Source organism: Bos taurus, chromosome 3, assembly GCF_002263795.3.
Source record: "Bos taurus isolate L1 Dominette 01449 registration number 42190680 breed Hereford chromosome 3, ARS-UCD2.0, whole genome shotgun sequence".
NCBI classification, from domain to species: Eukaryota; Metazoa; Chordata; class Mammalia; order Artiodactyla; family Bovidae; genus Bos; species Bos taurus.
In genome coordinates, this window is record NC_037330.1 from 105,909,130 (window position 1) to 105,927,771 (window position 18,642).

General features: G+C 37.1%; 1 protein-coding gene across 4 annotated transcripts in view; it reads right to left on the bottom strand.

Annotated features, from left to right (window-relative positions):
• The window catches only part of RLF (RLF zinc finger), a 79,677-nt gene that overhangs the window by 14,468 nt on the left and 46,567 nt on the right, over window positions 1-18,642 (bottom strand). For 3 of the 4 annotated variants that reach the window (NM_001205939.2, XM_059884597.1, XM_059884598.1), the window contains one exon: window positions 200-336. The exons of the other annotated variant lie outside the window; for it this stretch is intronic. In NM_001205939.2, the coding sequence (NP_001192868.2) occupies window positions 200-336 (137 nt within the window). The remainder of the gene's footprint in view (window positions 1-199; window positions 337-18,642) is intronic. 4 annotated transcript variants of the gene reach the window in all.

Genomic DNA, 18,642 nt, shown 5'->3' on the forward strand with positions numbered 1-18,642 from the left:
TCAGACTTTTCACTCTTTCTTTATTTTTGGACTCAATATTTTTAATTAAATGGTTTAGCTTGTAAGTGAGATTTAATTGTCATGTCATCATTTAATCCACTTAAGACTTTAAGTTTGAAACAAACCAATGTTTTACATAAACCCTAAATGCTATACTATGTACTAACAAATAAAGGGAATAAAAACTAAATATACTTACCAAGAACAATATACACTTGCAGTTTGGAGCTGCTGGGTAAGGTAAGTCGTACAAAGAACAAATGCTGTGTTATCCTGACCCTCAGATTCCAGATTACATATGATGTCTAGTATTTCCTTGCAGTCGACCTTTGCAATCTATCAAAAATGAGATGACTAAGTCAAAAAGAAAATGGTGACTTTTCTATAAACTTTGTTATATAACATGAAGCTTCTTTATGTAACGTTTTCTATCTTTGATAATTCATGAGGCAAGAATTAGAAGCGTATAATTTTCTTCTACTAATGGCTGAGTCTGCTGGAATATTTCACACAAGAAATTATTAAACAGAAGAAAACAGACACTATGAGGAAGTTCCACTGCAGTCCCAACACAGATAAAAACATTTTTGTAGAGTTAAAAAAAAAAATTACTCATGAACACTGTTATTATATAAAAGAATCAAATTATGCATAACTTCAGGTTATTTTCACCTGAAGTACCATCTTTTTTTTCCCTTGTTTTTTGTTTCTTTCTTGTTCAATTTTATTCAAGTCACTCAAGTTACAGAAAGAAAAATACCATGCTTACCCTTCCTCCCAGTAGGGCTAAAGGAGGCCTGCTGAGAAACTGTTTTAAATATAAATGCTACGGTAATATATAGTTTTCTCATATAATTAAGGAAAAAATATTTTGTATAAATGAGTTTTTCACACAACTAAAACACTTTCAGAAACACATCTTTTATATTTATACTATTTATAGGAATCTTAAAACAAAAAACCAATCTCGGAGCAAATAAGAGTTTTCTGGGGATCTTTTTGTATAGTGATAAAACAGGAGATTAAGACTTCTAAAGAACCTTTCTCAGTCTATTTTATCCTTTTCCTGTCTTAATAAACAGGATATGAAGAACATAATTATTTCATGATTGTGTCAGCACTATAAATGTCAATTATACTAGGCACCAACCGCACAAAACAATGATACTTTCAGGACAAATGAGATGTATTTTCAAGGCAAATGAAGCATATAGTTTAGCTCATCTCTGGTGTTTCTAAGTCTCTTATTTCATAGGTTCAGGATTATGTACATCTTGTTCAAAACTCAGCATTTATCAGTGTCTGAAACATAAATACACCTAGTAAATATGTGCTAAATGGAATAAATGAAATCCGGTCTAACCAGGGTAAACAGTTTATGTTTACAAACTGAATCTTATTTCTGTGTTTTTTAATCTTTTCAAGGACAATCCAATGACATAATAAGCAATGTTTTAACAGTGGTTAAAAGCAATTATTGTAGAGCCAGACTGTATACATTCTCTTCCCAGCTCATAGCTACTAGCTGTGTGATCCTAGATAAGTTATATAACCTTTCAGTAACTTACTGCCTCTTTCCTCATCTATCAAATGGGAATAACAGAACCTCCCTATAGTTATTGCAAGAATTGTATGTTTCAGCACAGCATAGTGACTACAGTTAATAATTCCATACTGCTTATCTGAAATTTGCTAAGAGTATATGTCAATTATATCTCAAGTTTTAAAGATGCGGTTCATGTGCCTATTAAAGTCAGAGTTAAAGCTTTTCATTAAAAGTAAATAATAAAAAATTGTTTTCATAAAACACAAATTTTAAAAAGAAAAAAAGTGAACCTTGGGATACTAGAAAGTAATTGAAAAGATCATTCTCAGATGCAAAAATCACTTGGTGCAAATTTATATCTAATGAGTGTTGGGAGGGAAAGTTAAGTTGTTAAAGCCTAAACATAATTAAATTCAGGTTTCAAGGAAAAAAATAAAATCATACATTATAAAAATGGAATTCCATGTCCTCTACCATAGCTGAATCAATCACAAGGGTCATCTAGAGACGAAATGCCCAGAACAGAGCCACTTAAAATTGCGCTGGCTGAAGGATCAAAATAAGGATTCCACAGCAAGTAAGAAGAGTTGCTCCAGAGCCACCACCACCACCACCACCTACACTCCACGCCATGTTAAAGCTCATGTTGAAAACCAAGAACTCTAAGGTTCAATTTTTGCAGCAGTATAACATCTCCAAGCTGAGAAATAGCTCAAGAAGCTCTCTATTGCCAGGCATATACATTAGAATGGAAATAAATACAAGCTGCATTTCTAGAATATATTTATACATTTCAAATAATTTTACTGTAATATCTCACTTTATCAACATGTTAAGATCTGTAAGATTGGCAAGGCAGGTGGTATTCTTACTTCACACAAAAAATGAGCCTAAGACAGACTGTTTCTTGTCTCAAGTCAACTGTGGTAAACAAAGGGAAAAACTAATCTCATGCCATTTTACTCCTAAAGGGAAATCCTTAAATTTTGAAAAGGTACATTTCAGAAATGTACAGGCTTTCATCCTTTGGAACCAAAGTGTTTAGAACAGTAACAGTGTCTATTAGGCCAGAACAGTCGCTCCTCCTCTCGCCTAACCAATCCTTCTCCTCCTCCAACATCTAATTGAAACTCTTTTTCCATTATCAAGTCTCCATTCATAGATTACTCTAGCATCCAGTGATCTGTTGCCCTGCCCTGAATTCATAGCATGTTGTCAACACTTTTAATTGGGCTGTTTTTAATTCTACTTTGAGTCAACCATTAAACTAGTGATTCACGTTGGCCTTTATCCTTTGTTATTTTACCTCTTCGCATGGTTTTACTTTGGCTCTCCAATCAGATGATGAACGGAGAAGAGCAGTCTTATAAATGATATCCAAAATCCTCTGTGCACTAAATCTGGTCAGAAGGAAAATGTACGTATTCTTCAGTCAAAGTAGTGCTATTTACTAAATACTTATGTACTGTGCTAGACATTGGGGATACAAGTCATTTTTGCCCTCATGTAACTCACAGTCAGGGATAATAAATAAGCAAGATTATAATGTATGTTAAAGACTACACTGGAGGTATACAGAGTATTTTTCAAATACCTTTTGTCAGAAAAATCTAACTGAAATTTGGGGGGAGGGATTTGAAAATAACTTCTTGGATGAAGTCACAACTGATATGTGAATTAAACGAATGAGTAGGAATAGGCCATGAGAAAGAGGAGAGAGAAATAAGAAAATTGTTCCAGACAGGAAGAAAAAGACATGCAAGGGCCTAAAAGTGAGCATGGTACTGAAGGAACAGAAATATCTCAACATAACAGAGGAACAGAGCAGCACTGCTGGGACATCAGATCGAGCGATTCCCAGGAAGAGAAGCACTTCTGTTCTTCCAGCGTCCCAGTGCCTTCTGAGTCCGCCACAGGGTAGTGTGGCAGCCAGCCCCTGCATTGCACTAGCCTCTAGCAATTTCTCAAACTGACTTCAACTTTTCTCCAAAAGCTATACATTTCTAGTAAATTTTAAATACTAACATTCTTTTAGTTTGTGTTCAATACTGCCATTTACCTTACATTTTAGAATATGCCTGATAATGACGTTTCTAACACAAGGTCCGTAACACCCAAGCACATGCAAGCCTGTTAAGCCGCTTCAGTCGTGTCCGAGTCTTTATGACCCTATGGACTGTAGCCTACCAGGCTTCTCTGTCCATGGGATTCTCCAGGCAAGAGTACTGGAGTGGGTTGCCATGTCCTCCTCTAGTGGGCCTTCCCAACCAGGGATCGAGCCTGCATCTCTTATGTTTCCTGCATTGGCAGGTTAAGTTCTTTACCACTAGCGTCACCTGGGAACCCAAGTACATAATTTTAACACATTTTTTTTTATTATTCATTAACGTGATAATTTTACTTCCATTAAGGTTTTTTATTGAGAAAGTAGCACATTTTATGGTGGGCCTATTTAATAGTAGAATTATTTTAACCTTCTGATTAAGAACTCTGCCTCACACACACCTATCTAGGCTATTAACACTGGAACATTCTTCTAGTCTTACTTTCCACTTTCATTTTACTAAGTAATAAACAAATCTGATTGTGTCTGTTATCTGTCCCTCCTTACAGGCTCTAAATCCCCCAAAAGCCAATACCATACCCTCATTTTGTACTTTTACCCACCACCCCCCCAAATGCCTGCTTCAGGATCACTGTTTAACAAACAAACACCAGTTAACTTTTTTTCTTGGGGTGGGGGTAAAAAGAATCTTAGTATTTTGCCCCAAATACCTGCATTTTCTTGAATGTCGAGGAAATATGGAAATATGACAAAAAAATTAAGATGACATACTTTTTAACACCTTATTAGTAATACAGTTATATTACTTGTCCCCAGCTACTGCAATTGAAAGCACACTAAAAACAAATACATGGACAAAATATTTATCAGCTAAAGTAAATTAAAACAAAGGTCACTGACAAGATTTTGAGCATTTCAATCAGTATCTAGAAATACTTTGTACCTGGACAGGAAATAACCTTCTTATTCTTAAATATGAATCTTATTTCTGGGTTTATATTTTATAGCTATTAAGACAAGTGTAACACGCATCAAATAATTAAATCTTTGTTTACTATTTATCTTATCCACTAGAATACATGTTTCAGGAGGGCAAAAGTTTATTCCATTCACTACTGTATCTTCAGTGTACAACAGTTCCAAGCACATGAAGGAATATCAATAAATATTTGTTGGAATGAAAGATAACTACAAGATAAGTAAGTGACCACAAAATGGCAGGATAAGTGGGAAAGACTGAAAACAAGAAGCATAATGTGGACTAGAGTAAGCAAAGAAGGGTTTAAGAAAAATAGCTCTTCAGGGGAAACCAGTGTCTAGATGGACAAAGGTGTAAATGACCCCTCAAAAGCTGCCAGAATGAGCAAACAAACAAATGTGAGAGTAGTCATGGCATATGAGGGGAGGAGGATTATCTGATAAAACTGTAAAGAGTGATATTTACACTTAGCTGGCACTCAGTGAAACAAAGGTTGAATTAGTAAGTAAGATTAGAGACTTAGGATGGGCTTCCCTGGTAGCTCAGCTGGTAAAGAATCCGCCTGCAAAGAGGACACCCTGGTTTGATTCCTGGGTTGGGAATAGAACCCAGTACTACCCACTCCAGTATTCTTGCCTGGAGAATCCCCAGACAATCCCCTGGTAGGCTACAGTCCACAGGGTTGCAGAGAGTCAGACACAACTGAGCGCACAGCACACAGAGACTTAGGACAGAGCTCAACTGCGTCACCAGAGGTGTCATGAATGAGGCCACGCCATAGAGTTGTGCAGTTTCACATTACACGAAGGTAACCAGCTAAGGAGGTTAATAGGGGCTAAAATTTAGTCAGCTTGCCAAGCCCTAAGTTCCAACATGTGGCACTTCTTCTTAGAAGTGAGACCTCTGAAAGGCAATCATGTGAGATGGGGGGACAGTGGAGCACAGTATTTCTTGCTGATTTCCATAAAAGTACCTATAGGCTAATGCTAGTGGAGACTCTAGGACATGGAATTTATCCTTTGTGTTTTATGGGGAATCACAGGTTTTGCTGTTACTGTTTCTTCTGGATATATACCTGAAAGGGATGACTGTAATTCAGCATAGTTCTTAGTTTGATTAACTTATATTTATTATATTTCTCCTGATTATAAAAAATTTACATTAGAAAATCTGAAAACATAAAAATTAGCCTTAGACCTTACAACTCAATAATAACTAATGTTAAAAATATAGTGGATTTTAATCGAGTATTCTGTCTATATACACTAACTACATAGCATGGGTTCAATACATGGCTACTGCAAATAGGTACCTATTCTAGACAAAGGCTGGATTATGCTGAGTGTATATTTGTTCTTTTATCCTAATGTTCTGTTGTGACTTAAGAGTTTTTTTTTATCAGTCCATAAGACAGAAAGGAGAATGTAAACAGATTGTCGAGGCAGAGACAGAAGTAAGATGTGAAGAAAAAAAAGCATTGTAAAAGTAATAATAATGATGATAATATTTCTAAACCTTATACAGCATTACGTATGTCATGTACTGTTCTACAATTTATATAAACTAAATTATTACATCTACACAACAGTCCTACAATGTAGATAAACTACTGTTATCCCTATTTATAGATTACAAAACTTGAAGCACAGAGAGATTAAGTAACTTGACAAAAGTTTTACAGGTAGTACACATCCCTAGATCTACCCCAGATGGTCTGGCTCTAGAGTCCACACTCTTGGCCACTTATGCTCTATTGAGATGCTTTAAGGGTAGAACTCACAATACACTATTACTAAATAGAAAGGAAACTATATCCCCAACTGTTTGCTCTTTGAAGGCAAGGAATATGGTGACTATTTTATGTCTAGACATTTACTGAATTGAAATGAACGGACAGTGAGCAAAACTAGCTAAGAACTTAGAAGCATCTGAAAGACGACTCAGGCTCATTCATTATACACCATGTTTTCAACCTTAAGCTTCTTCCAAACCCTAAACAGTCTCCTCAGATTTTTCCTTACCAAGATTTACCTCATAAAGTCTGATAAACTTAATGATATAAAAATATAAACCGTGCAGAAACATTATTAATGACATTTAAATATACCAGAATCAAAACTGTGTATAAAGGCTAATGTTGGAAACTCAGGTGTCAAAGACAAAAAACATAAGACTTTACTGTATGAATTTTATATATAATGGTTATATGCTTCCCTGACAGCCCTGGTGCTGAATAAGAATAAAAACAACGAGTTGGACTTGACAAGAATAATGTCTGAAAATTCTCCTATGGCAAAGCACTTAGAAATCCTGGATAAAACACAACTAATGTGTTTCTTAAATACACAGTTGAAAACTCAAGAAAGAAGTGTGAATGGACAACTGCCTTAACTTTCTGGGTTGTTGATAATTTCACTAAGAGGCTTGGGTTTTACAAGTTGTGTTTAGATGATAAAGCTTGAACCTGAGGACAAGAAGTTGGCATTGAGCCCTTCAACATATGGTTGGAACCTCTTTAGAGCTCAAAACTCAAGAGAAAGTACAGACTAAAAAAAGGGGAAAAACAGGGATATAACAGGAAAATATGTTTGTCCATCTCACCCTGGTTCTTGTAGGACCAAAAAGTTTTGGGGAATTTTAATCTGTCCTGATTCAAACTAGAAGTCTCATACAATACTATTCTGTTTGTCTAAAAAATCCAAACTGAGAAAAACAAAATAAGAAGATTCTGGCTGGTAATATCCTTGAATCACTTGGTAGAAGCAAATGCAAAAATGATTTACAGAGATACATGCTAACCAAGGCCTATGAAAATTTTCAGACATAAAGCATTCCCTACCCCCACCCATCCCACCAAAACTGATGCTCACAATCCCAAACTATAAAAAGCACAAATAAACAAGCCACTCCAGAAATGTCACCACACACAATAAATATCAGATTTAGACTCCTGAGAATTTCAGATAACAGAATACACAGCACAAAGACTGAAACCTAATATGGACTTTGGTTGGTTTAAAAAATGAAATAAGGAACTAGGAATAAAACCACCATATGACCCAGCAATCCCACTCCTAGGCATATACCCTGAGGAAATCAAAACTGGAAGACACACACGTATCCCATTGTTTATTGCAGCACTATTTACAATAGCTAGAACATGGAAGCCACCTAGATGTCCATTGACAGATGAATGGATAAAGAAGTTGTATATATACACAATGGAATATTACTCAGCCATAAAAAGGAACACATCTGAGTCAGTTCTAATGAGGTGGATGAACCTAGAACCTATTATACAGAGTGAAGTGAATCAGAAAGAGAAAGATAAATACCGTATTCTAACATATATACAGCATCTAGAAAAATGGTACTGAAGAATTTATTTACAGGACAGGGGGACAGGGGAGGAGTAGGGTGAGATGTATGGAAAGAGTAACATGGAAACTTACATTACCATATGTAAAATAGATAGCCAAGGGGAATTTGCTATATATCTCAGGAAACTCAAACACGGGCTCTGTATCAATCTAGAGGAGTGGGATGGGGAGGGAGATGGGAGGGGGTTTCAAAAGAGAGGGGATACATGTATACCTATGGCTGATTCATGTTGAGGTTTGACAGAAAACAGCAAAATTCTGTAAAGCAATTATCCTTCAATAAAAAATAATTTTAAAAAATTAAATAAGGGCAATATAAGTTTGATAATAATTTGGGGAAAAGAGACAGAGACAAAAACATGTAGGAACCTTAAATGCATAGTTAAGTGAAGGAAGTCAATCTGAAAAGGCTACATAATGTATGATTCCAACTACATGATATTCCAGAAAAGGTAAAACTATGGAGGCAGTAAAAAGATCAGCGATTGTCAGGGGCATGAGAGGAAAGTGAGGGATGAACAGGCAGAGTACTTTAGGGCAGTGACACTACGCTGTGTGACTCTGCAATGGTAGATACAAGTCATTACAGGTTTGTCAAAACCCACAGAATGTACACCACCAAGAGTGGGACCTAAGATAAACTATGGACTTTAGTAAATAATAACGTATTGGCTCGCCTATTGTTAACAAATTTAAGACATCAATGACAAGATGTCAACGGGCGACTCTAGGGGTGAGGGAGTACAAATGGGAACTCTGTACTTTCTGCTCAATTTTTCTGTAAATCTAAAACTCCTCAAAAAAAAAAACACAACAATCTAATGATTAAAAACAATTTGATCATTTCAATAATTAAATTATTTATCTTTTTAGTACTGATCTTCAAGAGTTCTATATATATTCAGGATTCAAGAATTCAGTTCAATTCTACATATATTTAATCCTATATCTATTCTTGAATATATATATAGTTGGCAAATATTTTCTCCCATTCTGCAGATCAACTTTTCATGTTGTTGACTTGGACATACAAAGTTGGATACAGTCCTACTTGTTTTTCCTTTTGTCACCTGTGTTATTGGTGTCGGATATAAGAAACAACAGCATAATCAAGGGTCTTAAAGATTAATTCTTGTATTTTCTTTGAAGATGATACAGTTTCAGCTAGTACATTTAAGTCTGTGATTCATTCAGAGTTAAATTCTGCACGTGGTATTAAGGGTCAAACTTCATTCTGCTGCAAGTAGATATCCATTTGTTAAAGAACCAACTATTGAAGACTATTCTTTCCACCACTGAATTCTCTTGGCAGCCATGTAGAAAATCAACTGGCCATTAAGTGTGAAGGCTTACTTCTGGACTTTCAATTTCAGTCTATTGATTTTTTTTTCCTACACTTTTGCCAGGAAAACACTGTCTTGATTACTGACATTTTTAGTGACCTTTGAAATAAAGACGAATGAGCCCTCCAAGTTTGTTCTTTTACAAGACTGTTTGGGCTACCCAGGGCCCCTTGAATTTCCACATGAATTTTAGGATCATCTTGTCAATTTCTGCAAGAGAGAAAACAGAATTTTGACACAGGTAGCACTGAATCTGAGGATCAATTTGGGGAGTACTGCCATCTTCAAGGTATTGTTTTCTGGTCCACGAACATGGGATGTTGCTCCATTTACTTCTTTCAACAAATTTTTGAAGTCTTTAGTATACAAATGAGTCTTGTACTTCTTTTAAAAGATTTATTCTCATATTTTTTATTCTTTTTGATGCTATTGTACATGAAATTATTTTCCTAATTATATTTTTGTGTTGTTCATTGTTAGATGTATATACATAAAAATCATTTTTGTATATTGATCTCATTAGAATCATTTATATATAAGATCATGATACATGCAATCAGAAATACTTATACACCTTACTTTTCAATCGAGATGCCTTTTAGCTATTTCCCTGCCTAACTGCTCCAGCTAAAATTTCCCATACAATATTTAATAGAAGCAGCAAAAGCAGACATTCTTGTTTTGTCCCTGATCTTATGGAAAACCACTCAATCTTTTATCATTAAGTATAAAGTTGGCCGTGGGTTTCCACAAATGCTCCTGATTGGGGCGAGGAAGTTTTCAGCTTATTCCTAGATTGCTGAATGTTTTTAACACAAAAGTGTACAGGATCTTGTTAAATGCTTTTTCTGTCTCTGACGACAGAGGCAGACATACCTTTTGTCTTTTTCCTATGGCACAGTATTCACATATAACCTACGGACATACAACCTTCTGTATACTTTAAATCACCCCTAGATTGTTCATAATACCATCATGTCTGTCTCTCTGTGACCCTATGGATTGTAGCCCACCAGGCTCCTCTGTCCAGGGGATTCTCCAGGCAAGAATACTGGAGTGGGTTGCCATTTCCTCCTCCAGAGGATCTTCCCTACCCAGGGATCAAACCAGTGTCTCCTGTACTGCAGGTGAATTCTTTACCCTTGAGCCATCGCAGAAGCCCAATACAATGTAAAGGTTATGTAAACAGTTGTTGGAGTGCACAGATTCAAGTTTTGCTTTTTGGAACTTTCTGGAAAATATTTCCCTGAATATTTTTAATCCATAGGTGGAGGCAGAACCTAAGGATACAGAGGGCAGACAGCACTCCTTTATTTTATATTGCTGGGTTTTGTTGAGGATTTTTGCATCCATACTCATTACAGATATTGATCTGTATCTTTCTTTTGATGTCGTTGTCTGGTTTTAGTTGTCAGGATAATAATGGCCTCAGTGCATGAGTTTGGAAGCACCCCCTCCTCTTTTTTTTTCTAGAAGACTTTGTGAAGGACTAGTGTAAACTTTTCTAATGTGCTTTGCACAACTGATCAGTGAAGGTGTGGGTTTTTCTTTACGGGAAGTTTTACAATTACCTACTCAATCTCTCTTTTTTTTTTTTTTCCCTACTCAATCTCTTTACTAGTCATAGGTATGTATATTCAGTTTTTCTTCTTTTTTTGGTTAGTTTTAGTAGCTTGTTTCATTCTGAGATCTGTCCATTTCATCTTAGCAAATCCAACATTTTGGAATATAGTCATTCAAGGAATACTCTCATAATCTTTATCCCTGCTATGTCAGTTGTCATGTCCTCTCATTTGTTCCTGATTTTCATAATTTGAGTATTCTTTCTTCATGTTCAGTCTAACTAAAACTTTATCAATTCTGTTGATCTTTAAAAACAAAAGCAACTTTTACTGCTTTTTCTATTGATTTTATTTCATTTATTTACATTCTAATCATGATCATCCTCCTTCCTTCTGCTTGCTTTGGGTTTAGTCTGCTCTTCTTTCCTGTCTTTTAGGGCAGATGGTTAAGTTATTAATTTGAGGTCTCTTTTTTTTTTGGCCACACTATGTGGCTTGCAGGATCTCAGTTCCCCAACCAGGGAGTGAACCAGGGCCACAGCAGCGAAAGCCCGGAATCTCAACCACTAGGCCACCAGGGAACTCCCAGGATCTTTCTTAAGACTGATATGTTACAATCATAAATTTCCCCTAAGTGCTGTTCAAGCTGCATCCCATAAATTTCAGTGTGTTGTGTTTTTATCATTCAATCCAATGTGTTTTCTAATTTACCATTTTTTTCCCTTCGATCAACTGCTTATTTTGAGGTGTTGTTTAATTTTCACATTATTTGTGAATTTCCCAAATTTCCTTCTGTTACTGATTTCTAATTTCATTCTATTGTGGCCAAAGAACATACTGTCTGACTTCAATCCTTTTAACTTTACCAAAGTTTGTTTTTACGACCTAACATATTTCTATCCTAGAGAATGTTCCATGTGCAATTGAGAAAAATGTATATTCTGCTGTTCTTGGATACAGTACTCCACAGATGTCTGCTTGGTCTAGTTGGTTTACAGTAGTGCTCAATCCTTCCATATCTGTGTTTAGTTGGTTTATCCACTACTCAAAGTGGGGTATTAAAGTCTCCAATCTTTGTATCTGAATTGTCTATTTCATCCTTCGACTCTGCCAGTTCATGTATTTTGGGGCTCTTTTGTTCCTCATGGGCTTCCCCGGTGGCTCAGACAGTAAAGAATCCGCCTGTAATGTGGGAGACCTGGGTTCGATCCCTGGGTTGGGAAAAGGACATCTTTTTTGGATGTTAGTTCTACAAGGTCTTGTAGGTCTTCACAGAACTGTTCAACTCGAGCTTCTTCAGTATTATTTGGTTGGGGCATAGCCTTGGATTACTGTGATACTGAATGGTTTGCCTTGGAAACGAACAGAGATCATTCTGTCGTTTTTAAGACTGCACCCAAGAACTGCATTTCAGACTCTTTTGTTGACCATGATGGCTACTCCATTTCTTCTAAAGGATTCCTGCCCACTGTAGTAGATATAATGGTTATCTGAGTTAAATTCACCTATTCCAGTCCATTTTAGTTCACTGATTCCTAAAATGTCTATGTTCACTCTTGCCATCTCCTATTTGACCACTTCCAATTTACCTTGATTCATGGAGCTAACATTCCAGGCTCCTATGCAATACTGTTCTTTACAGCATCAGACTTTACTTCCATCACCAGTCACATCAACAACTGGGAGTTGTTTTTGCTTTGGCTCTGTCTCTTCATTCTTTGGAGTGATTTCTTGGAGTGATTTCTCCACTCTTCTCCAGTAGCATACTGGGTACCCTCACAGGACTTCCCTCATAGCTCAGTCGGTAAAGAATCTGCCTGCAATGCAGGAGACCCGAGTTCGATTCCTGGATCAGGAAGATCCTCTGGAGAAGGAAATGGCAACTCACTCCAGTATTCTTGCCTGGAGAATCCCATGGACAAAGGAGCCTAGCAGGCTACAATCCATGGGATCGTAAGAGTCAGACACGACTTAGCGACTAAACCACCACCACCACCGACCTGGGGAGTTCACCTTTCAGTTTCATATCTTTTTGCCTTTTCATACTGTTTCCCTGTGTATGGGCTACCTTTTTTTTTTTTTTTAATAAGTGAATATTTTAAAAAATACATTGTGGCAACTCCAGAAATCAGAATCTTCCACCTCTTTGGGGTTTACTATTGTTAATATTTGTTTAGTGGTTTTCTTGGAATAATTCTGTAAAGCCTATATTCTGTCATATGTGGTCTCTGCTTCATTAGCTTAATTCAACAAGCTAAATATGTTGCCTAAATGCTGTGAAAAAGTAAGTCTACTTTTCTTAAAAAAATTATTTTTTGTTGCACTGGGTCTCTGCTACATGCAGGCTTTCTCCAACTGTGGCAAGCTATTTTCTCTAGTTGCAGTGCATGGGCTTCGCACTGTAGTGGCTTCTCTTGTTGCGCAACATGGTCTCTAGAGCATGAAGGCTTCAGTTGTTGTGGTGCATGGGCTTAGTTGCCCCAAGGTATGCGGAATTTTCCCAGACCAAGGACTGAACCAGTGTCCCCTACACTGGCAGGTGGATTCTTTACTACTGGACCACCAGTAGTCTTTCTGTTTTTGCCAAACAGCTCTGTGTGTGTGTCGGGGCATCCTTTCAGTATTACAGTAGGAAGTTAATGGCTCTTCCTTGCCCTTCATCTCCTACTTGTATGCAGCCTCTCGGTAAACAAGAGTGAGGGATTATAGCCTTCTCAAGTCATTCCTTGGCAGACACACAGCACTATACATTTGTGTTACCTTCCAGAGCACTAGGAATACATCAGAGGTTTTCAAAGTCCTCTATGGATATCCTTTATCTCAGTTTTTCTTTTTAAATTTGTCAGCCTTTTGTTACCTGAACTGGTAATTCCTCCTCAGACAAATGTCATGTGAAACAATTCCCAATGATTATTTCTGATAAGTGCTCTGGAACAGATCTTTTGGCAGAGTGGGCTCTGAATCAAATAAAAACAAATGCTGAGAGCAGAGGTTTTCGGAATGTTGCCAAACAGGTCAAAGAGTGACAATTCTGTGGAGTCGGGCTTTTGCTGAGTTCCACAACCATTCTGCTTCCTCGGGTGGCTGCTAGGAAGCTTACCGGTTCAAGGTTCAAACGCCACCAAGCTCACTGTTCTGACATTCATCTGTTTTTCTTGAATAAAACTTTCTAGGATTATGGTAAGTCTTTAATTTCCGGAGGTCTAAAAAAGTGAATGCCCTCCACACTCTGGTTTCAAATGCTGATAACTTGGAACTCAATTTCCAGCACCGACCTTTCCCCAAATCTCACACTGTGTGAACACTGCTGCTGGTTCTCCCTTGTGTCTTGTTCATCTCTGTATTCCCAGTGCCTAGCACAGTCCCCAGTGAATATACATTAAATGACTGGAAGGCATGCCTGTGTTATTTCTTATAGTAACAATGAGAATGTACTATTATCTCAAAATAAAATGTTTTAATTTGAAAAAGAAAAAAAAAGATCACCTCAGTTGTTGTAGAAAATAAATTCTGGGGCAAGAACAGATGTTATTAGAAGGCTTTCATGATAATCAGTGAATTAAACACCAATGGTACAAGAGGTAGTCACTGGCATGAAAGAATGTGCGTTTAGACGACTTATTTGTCTTCTTTAGTTATCATCACGCTTAGGCTACCAGGTAAACTAGTATTCTGGCCAGTGGCATTACTGTAATATTTTAACATTTACCTTTCTCTAGAATGATGGTTTTCAATCTAGTATTCTCCTGATCAGTTCTGGAGTATAAGGCAAGTAATTTGTTCCTAATGAAGTGAAACGAAGTGAAGTCACTCAGTCGTGTCCAATTTTTTGAGACCCCATGGACTGTAGCCTACCAGGCTCCTCAGTCTGTGGGATTTTTCAGGCAAGAGTATTGGAGTGGGTTGCCATTTCCTTCTCCATTGTTCCTAATAGGAGATCTTAAAAAAACAAGCTGGTAAATGTTTCTTTCAAAACAGAGACAAAGTGGATTTAAGGTTATCCATATAATGAGATCTCTCTCACTTGCATCCCTGAGTAGGAAAAAGGGAGGAGTTATTCTTAGCAAGTCTTCATGTCTAATAACCCTGAGTCTACTTTGGGAGAATTATTCATCAGGTTCATAGACATTACCTGAAAAAAAGGCTGTGCTTCTAAAAACCAGGTTTCTTTGAAACTGCAGCAATACCACAGACCAACACTATGCTATCAAGTTGGTCATTTGTATGTTTCTTGAAGAAATAAATGGTCACTGATGCTTCTGATTAAATCCTATGGCTTAATCCTATGAGTATCTGAGAGACACCTGAACTGTCCTACTGAATTCTTGAAAATGACTGTGTCTGACTAACTCTCCATAATGATCCCTACAGTGTAATCATGTATCAACCAAAATACCTACATGTAACCCATGAAAGTGGCTTCCCAAGTAGCTCAGTTGGTAAAGAATCTGCCTGCAATGCAGGAGATGTGGGTTTGATTCCTGGGTCGGGAAGATCCCTTGGAGAAAGAAATGGCAACCCACTCCAATAGTTTTGCCTGGAGAAAATCCCATGGACAGAGGAGCCTGGCAGGCTACCGTCCAGAGAGTCACAAAGAGTCAGACACTACTGAAGCGACTGAGCACAACCCATCAAAGTAACAGTAAAAGTGAGATCCAAATATATACTGAGGTCTAGGAAGAAGTTTCTTCAAAGTTAGTTAAAAGAACTCTGGGGGACTTCCCTGGTGATCAATGGTTAAGAATCCACCCTAAAATGTAAGGGACATGGGTTCGATCTCTGATTGGGAAGCTAAGATTCCACACACTGCAGAACAACTAAGTCCACAAGCCACAACTACAGAGTCTGTGTGCAGCAGCGAAAGATCCTGTATGACACCACTAAGACCCAATGCAGCCAAGTAAATAAAATATTAAAAAATAAATAAATAAAAGAACTCTGCTTTAGGGGATAAATATTTAAATTGGCAAACCTTCCACTTCTTCATACAATCTACCTTTAGTGTATTTTCTGAGTGTACATCTTATTCACCATATGACCATAAGGTTACATGAAGTAAATTATCCAGATTTTAATTACACACTTTATTATTCCTCATTCAGGATCCATCTTAATCTTATTTAAAATACACCCGGAATTTCTATGCTCTTGTTTACTGTTTCTTCTATTCCCAAACTGAATTCCCAGTGGGTCCCGTTTAAATGTATTTGCTCTGTTTATCATTTATATACCTAGTGACTATGTTAATTCCCAACAGTGTTAGACCAGTGAGTAAATCAGGTCCTGTTTGTCTTTGTCTTTTCCTTTTCCCATCAAGAGAAGAAACAAGCCTCGTAACCACATCAGACACTGAAGATGTAGTTCACTCAAGGATCAAAACTGAACCCCTACCTTATCTGTGCCAACAACTCTGCAGACAAATTTCTTGCTCTTCATAGTAACAGAAGTGCTTCATGTTTAAAACAGCTTTATCCTTTATACTATATGTGGAAAACTTGATCTTTGCAAAGATTCTCTTTCTCAGTAATAAAAATATACAAATTCGGGCTTTGAAGCTGACTCCATCAACTAATCTTAATTGTGCCTGGCTAAATCTTCCCCAGCAGAGGTTTCCCATTACATACACCCATTACTGTGATACCCACAGGTGCCAACACATAAGTACTTTTATTCCCAGCTGTTGCCAAAGTTAATTTGACTCTTCTCCTGAACTCAGAAGAAGATGGCAAATGTATATGTAACTTTGCTGCCTTAGAACATATGCTGATTTTAAACTCCAATTAATGAACATCAAGTGATTCACTGGTCTTTTTCCACAGTAAATTTTTAAGATTTCTTTAATTGTGCTCTCACTTGCAAAAAATAGCATCACTGGATAAAAGACTAATTATGATGGTACCAGTGTTCCTTTAAAAATAATTTTACAAAGTGTGCCAAATGTTTTCACATCAACATACTTAACAAATTAACCCCAATCATTATAAAAATATTTTAAGTTGCACCTATACATAAATGTATAAACATGAATGGAATGAAATACCACCAAAATGTTTCCCATGAGAACATGACTCATCAATGTTTACCAACTAGTAATAAGTTGTACAGAGCTCTAAAAAGAGCTGGCCAGACAGTCAGGAGATCTGAGTTCTGGCCTGGGCTTGGACTTAATAATTAGCTTAATGAAGGTAGGGCCTTGGAAACACTACCTCTTGGCCTCAGTCTCACCATTGATAAAACATGGAAGGTTAAACTAAATGATAATTAATGGTTGTAACACACTAGGAAATCTGAATCTTGCATAACAAAGGTCAGCAAACATTTTTTGTAAAGGGTCAGAGAGAAAATATTTTCAGTGCTGCTGGTCAAATGGTCTTGGTAACAGCTATTCAGCTCTGCTACTGTGGAGCAAAGCCAGTCATAGATAATAAACCAATGGGCGTGACTGTGTTCCAGTAAAACTTTATTTACAAAAACAAACAGCAGGGTGGATCTGGTCCACAGGCCATAGTTTGCCAGTCCCTGTTGTAGAAAAACCAAATCATACTTCCAATAACCCAGTTCCTCATATTCTCAACAAATTTGTTGATATTTATATAACCTCAGGAAGAAATCCTACTTTCTTGCCTTGTTATTAATAAACCAGGAGAGATTCGGCACAAAGTGTCCCATATTCTCCCTTCTTTGCCATTTTTGTCAGCAGCAGAACACTCCCTTTCTTCCAGTCTCTCAAGGTCTCATGAGTCTCTTGAAGGGATCTCTGTACATTATCCTCTATTTTGGTCCTGTCAGCAAGTCCCATTCTTTTTCCTCTTGCTAACTCCAATCTCTTCTCCTAAATCTATTTCTGTCTATGCTTCCTAAAACACTGTTTCAGTCATTTTACTTCCTATGTTCAAAACCGTTCTAATTTCTACTGCATCAAAAGTTCAAATGCACTGCCGTTTCCGAGGCCTTTCTTTTCCCTATCCAACAGGTCTTATTACTTCTCGCAAGACCTCAACATCCACGCGTTTCCCCAGACAAGGTGTTCTCTAGTGGTTCCCTACAAAGTGCACGTTCATTTCTGTACCTTTACTATCAGTTATCCCTAAACCATTCTTTTTACCTACATAAACCCCACCATTATTTCAAGGTCCAACTCAAGGATCAGTTTTTATAAAGCCTTATAAAAGGCTCTACACCACTCTACAAAGATATGCTCTCCATTTCTACATAATCTCAGGGAACTATCATATAGCTAAGTATCTACTACTGTTTCTGGCAACCAAACAAGGCCATACACACACTTTTGTATTTGCCATTGCCTAGTGCAATGCTAAAAACAAAACAGGTTTCAAATAAACAAAGTCTGAGAGATTAAAGGAAAAGTAGTTATTACAGAAGAAGAATCAAATCCAAGGTCTAGCAATTTTGGTTCTTCTGAATTCTTTTGGCATATATCAGGTGCTGAGACTAACCATTACTCCATCTTACTCTGATTAAGCTTCCCAACACACAATATTGCAGCTGTTATTAGAGGCAAGCAATCTTCCATCTCCTTACCCTTCCCAACATTTCAGTGGCTTTGTAGTACAGTCTGAAGTCAGGGAACATGATACCTACAGCTTTGTTGTTCTTTCTCAAGACTTTTGGCTACTTGAGATTTTTCATGTTTCCATACAAATTTTAGAATTCTTTGTTCTAGTTCTATAAAAAATGCCACTGGCACTTGATAGGGTTTGCACTGAAATCTGTAGACTGCCTTGAGTATGGTCTTTTTAACAGGAG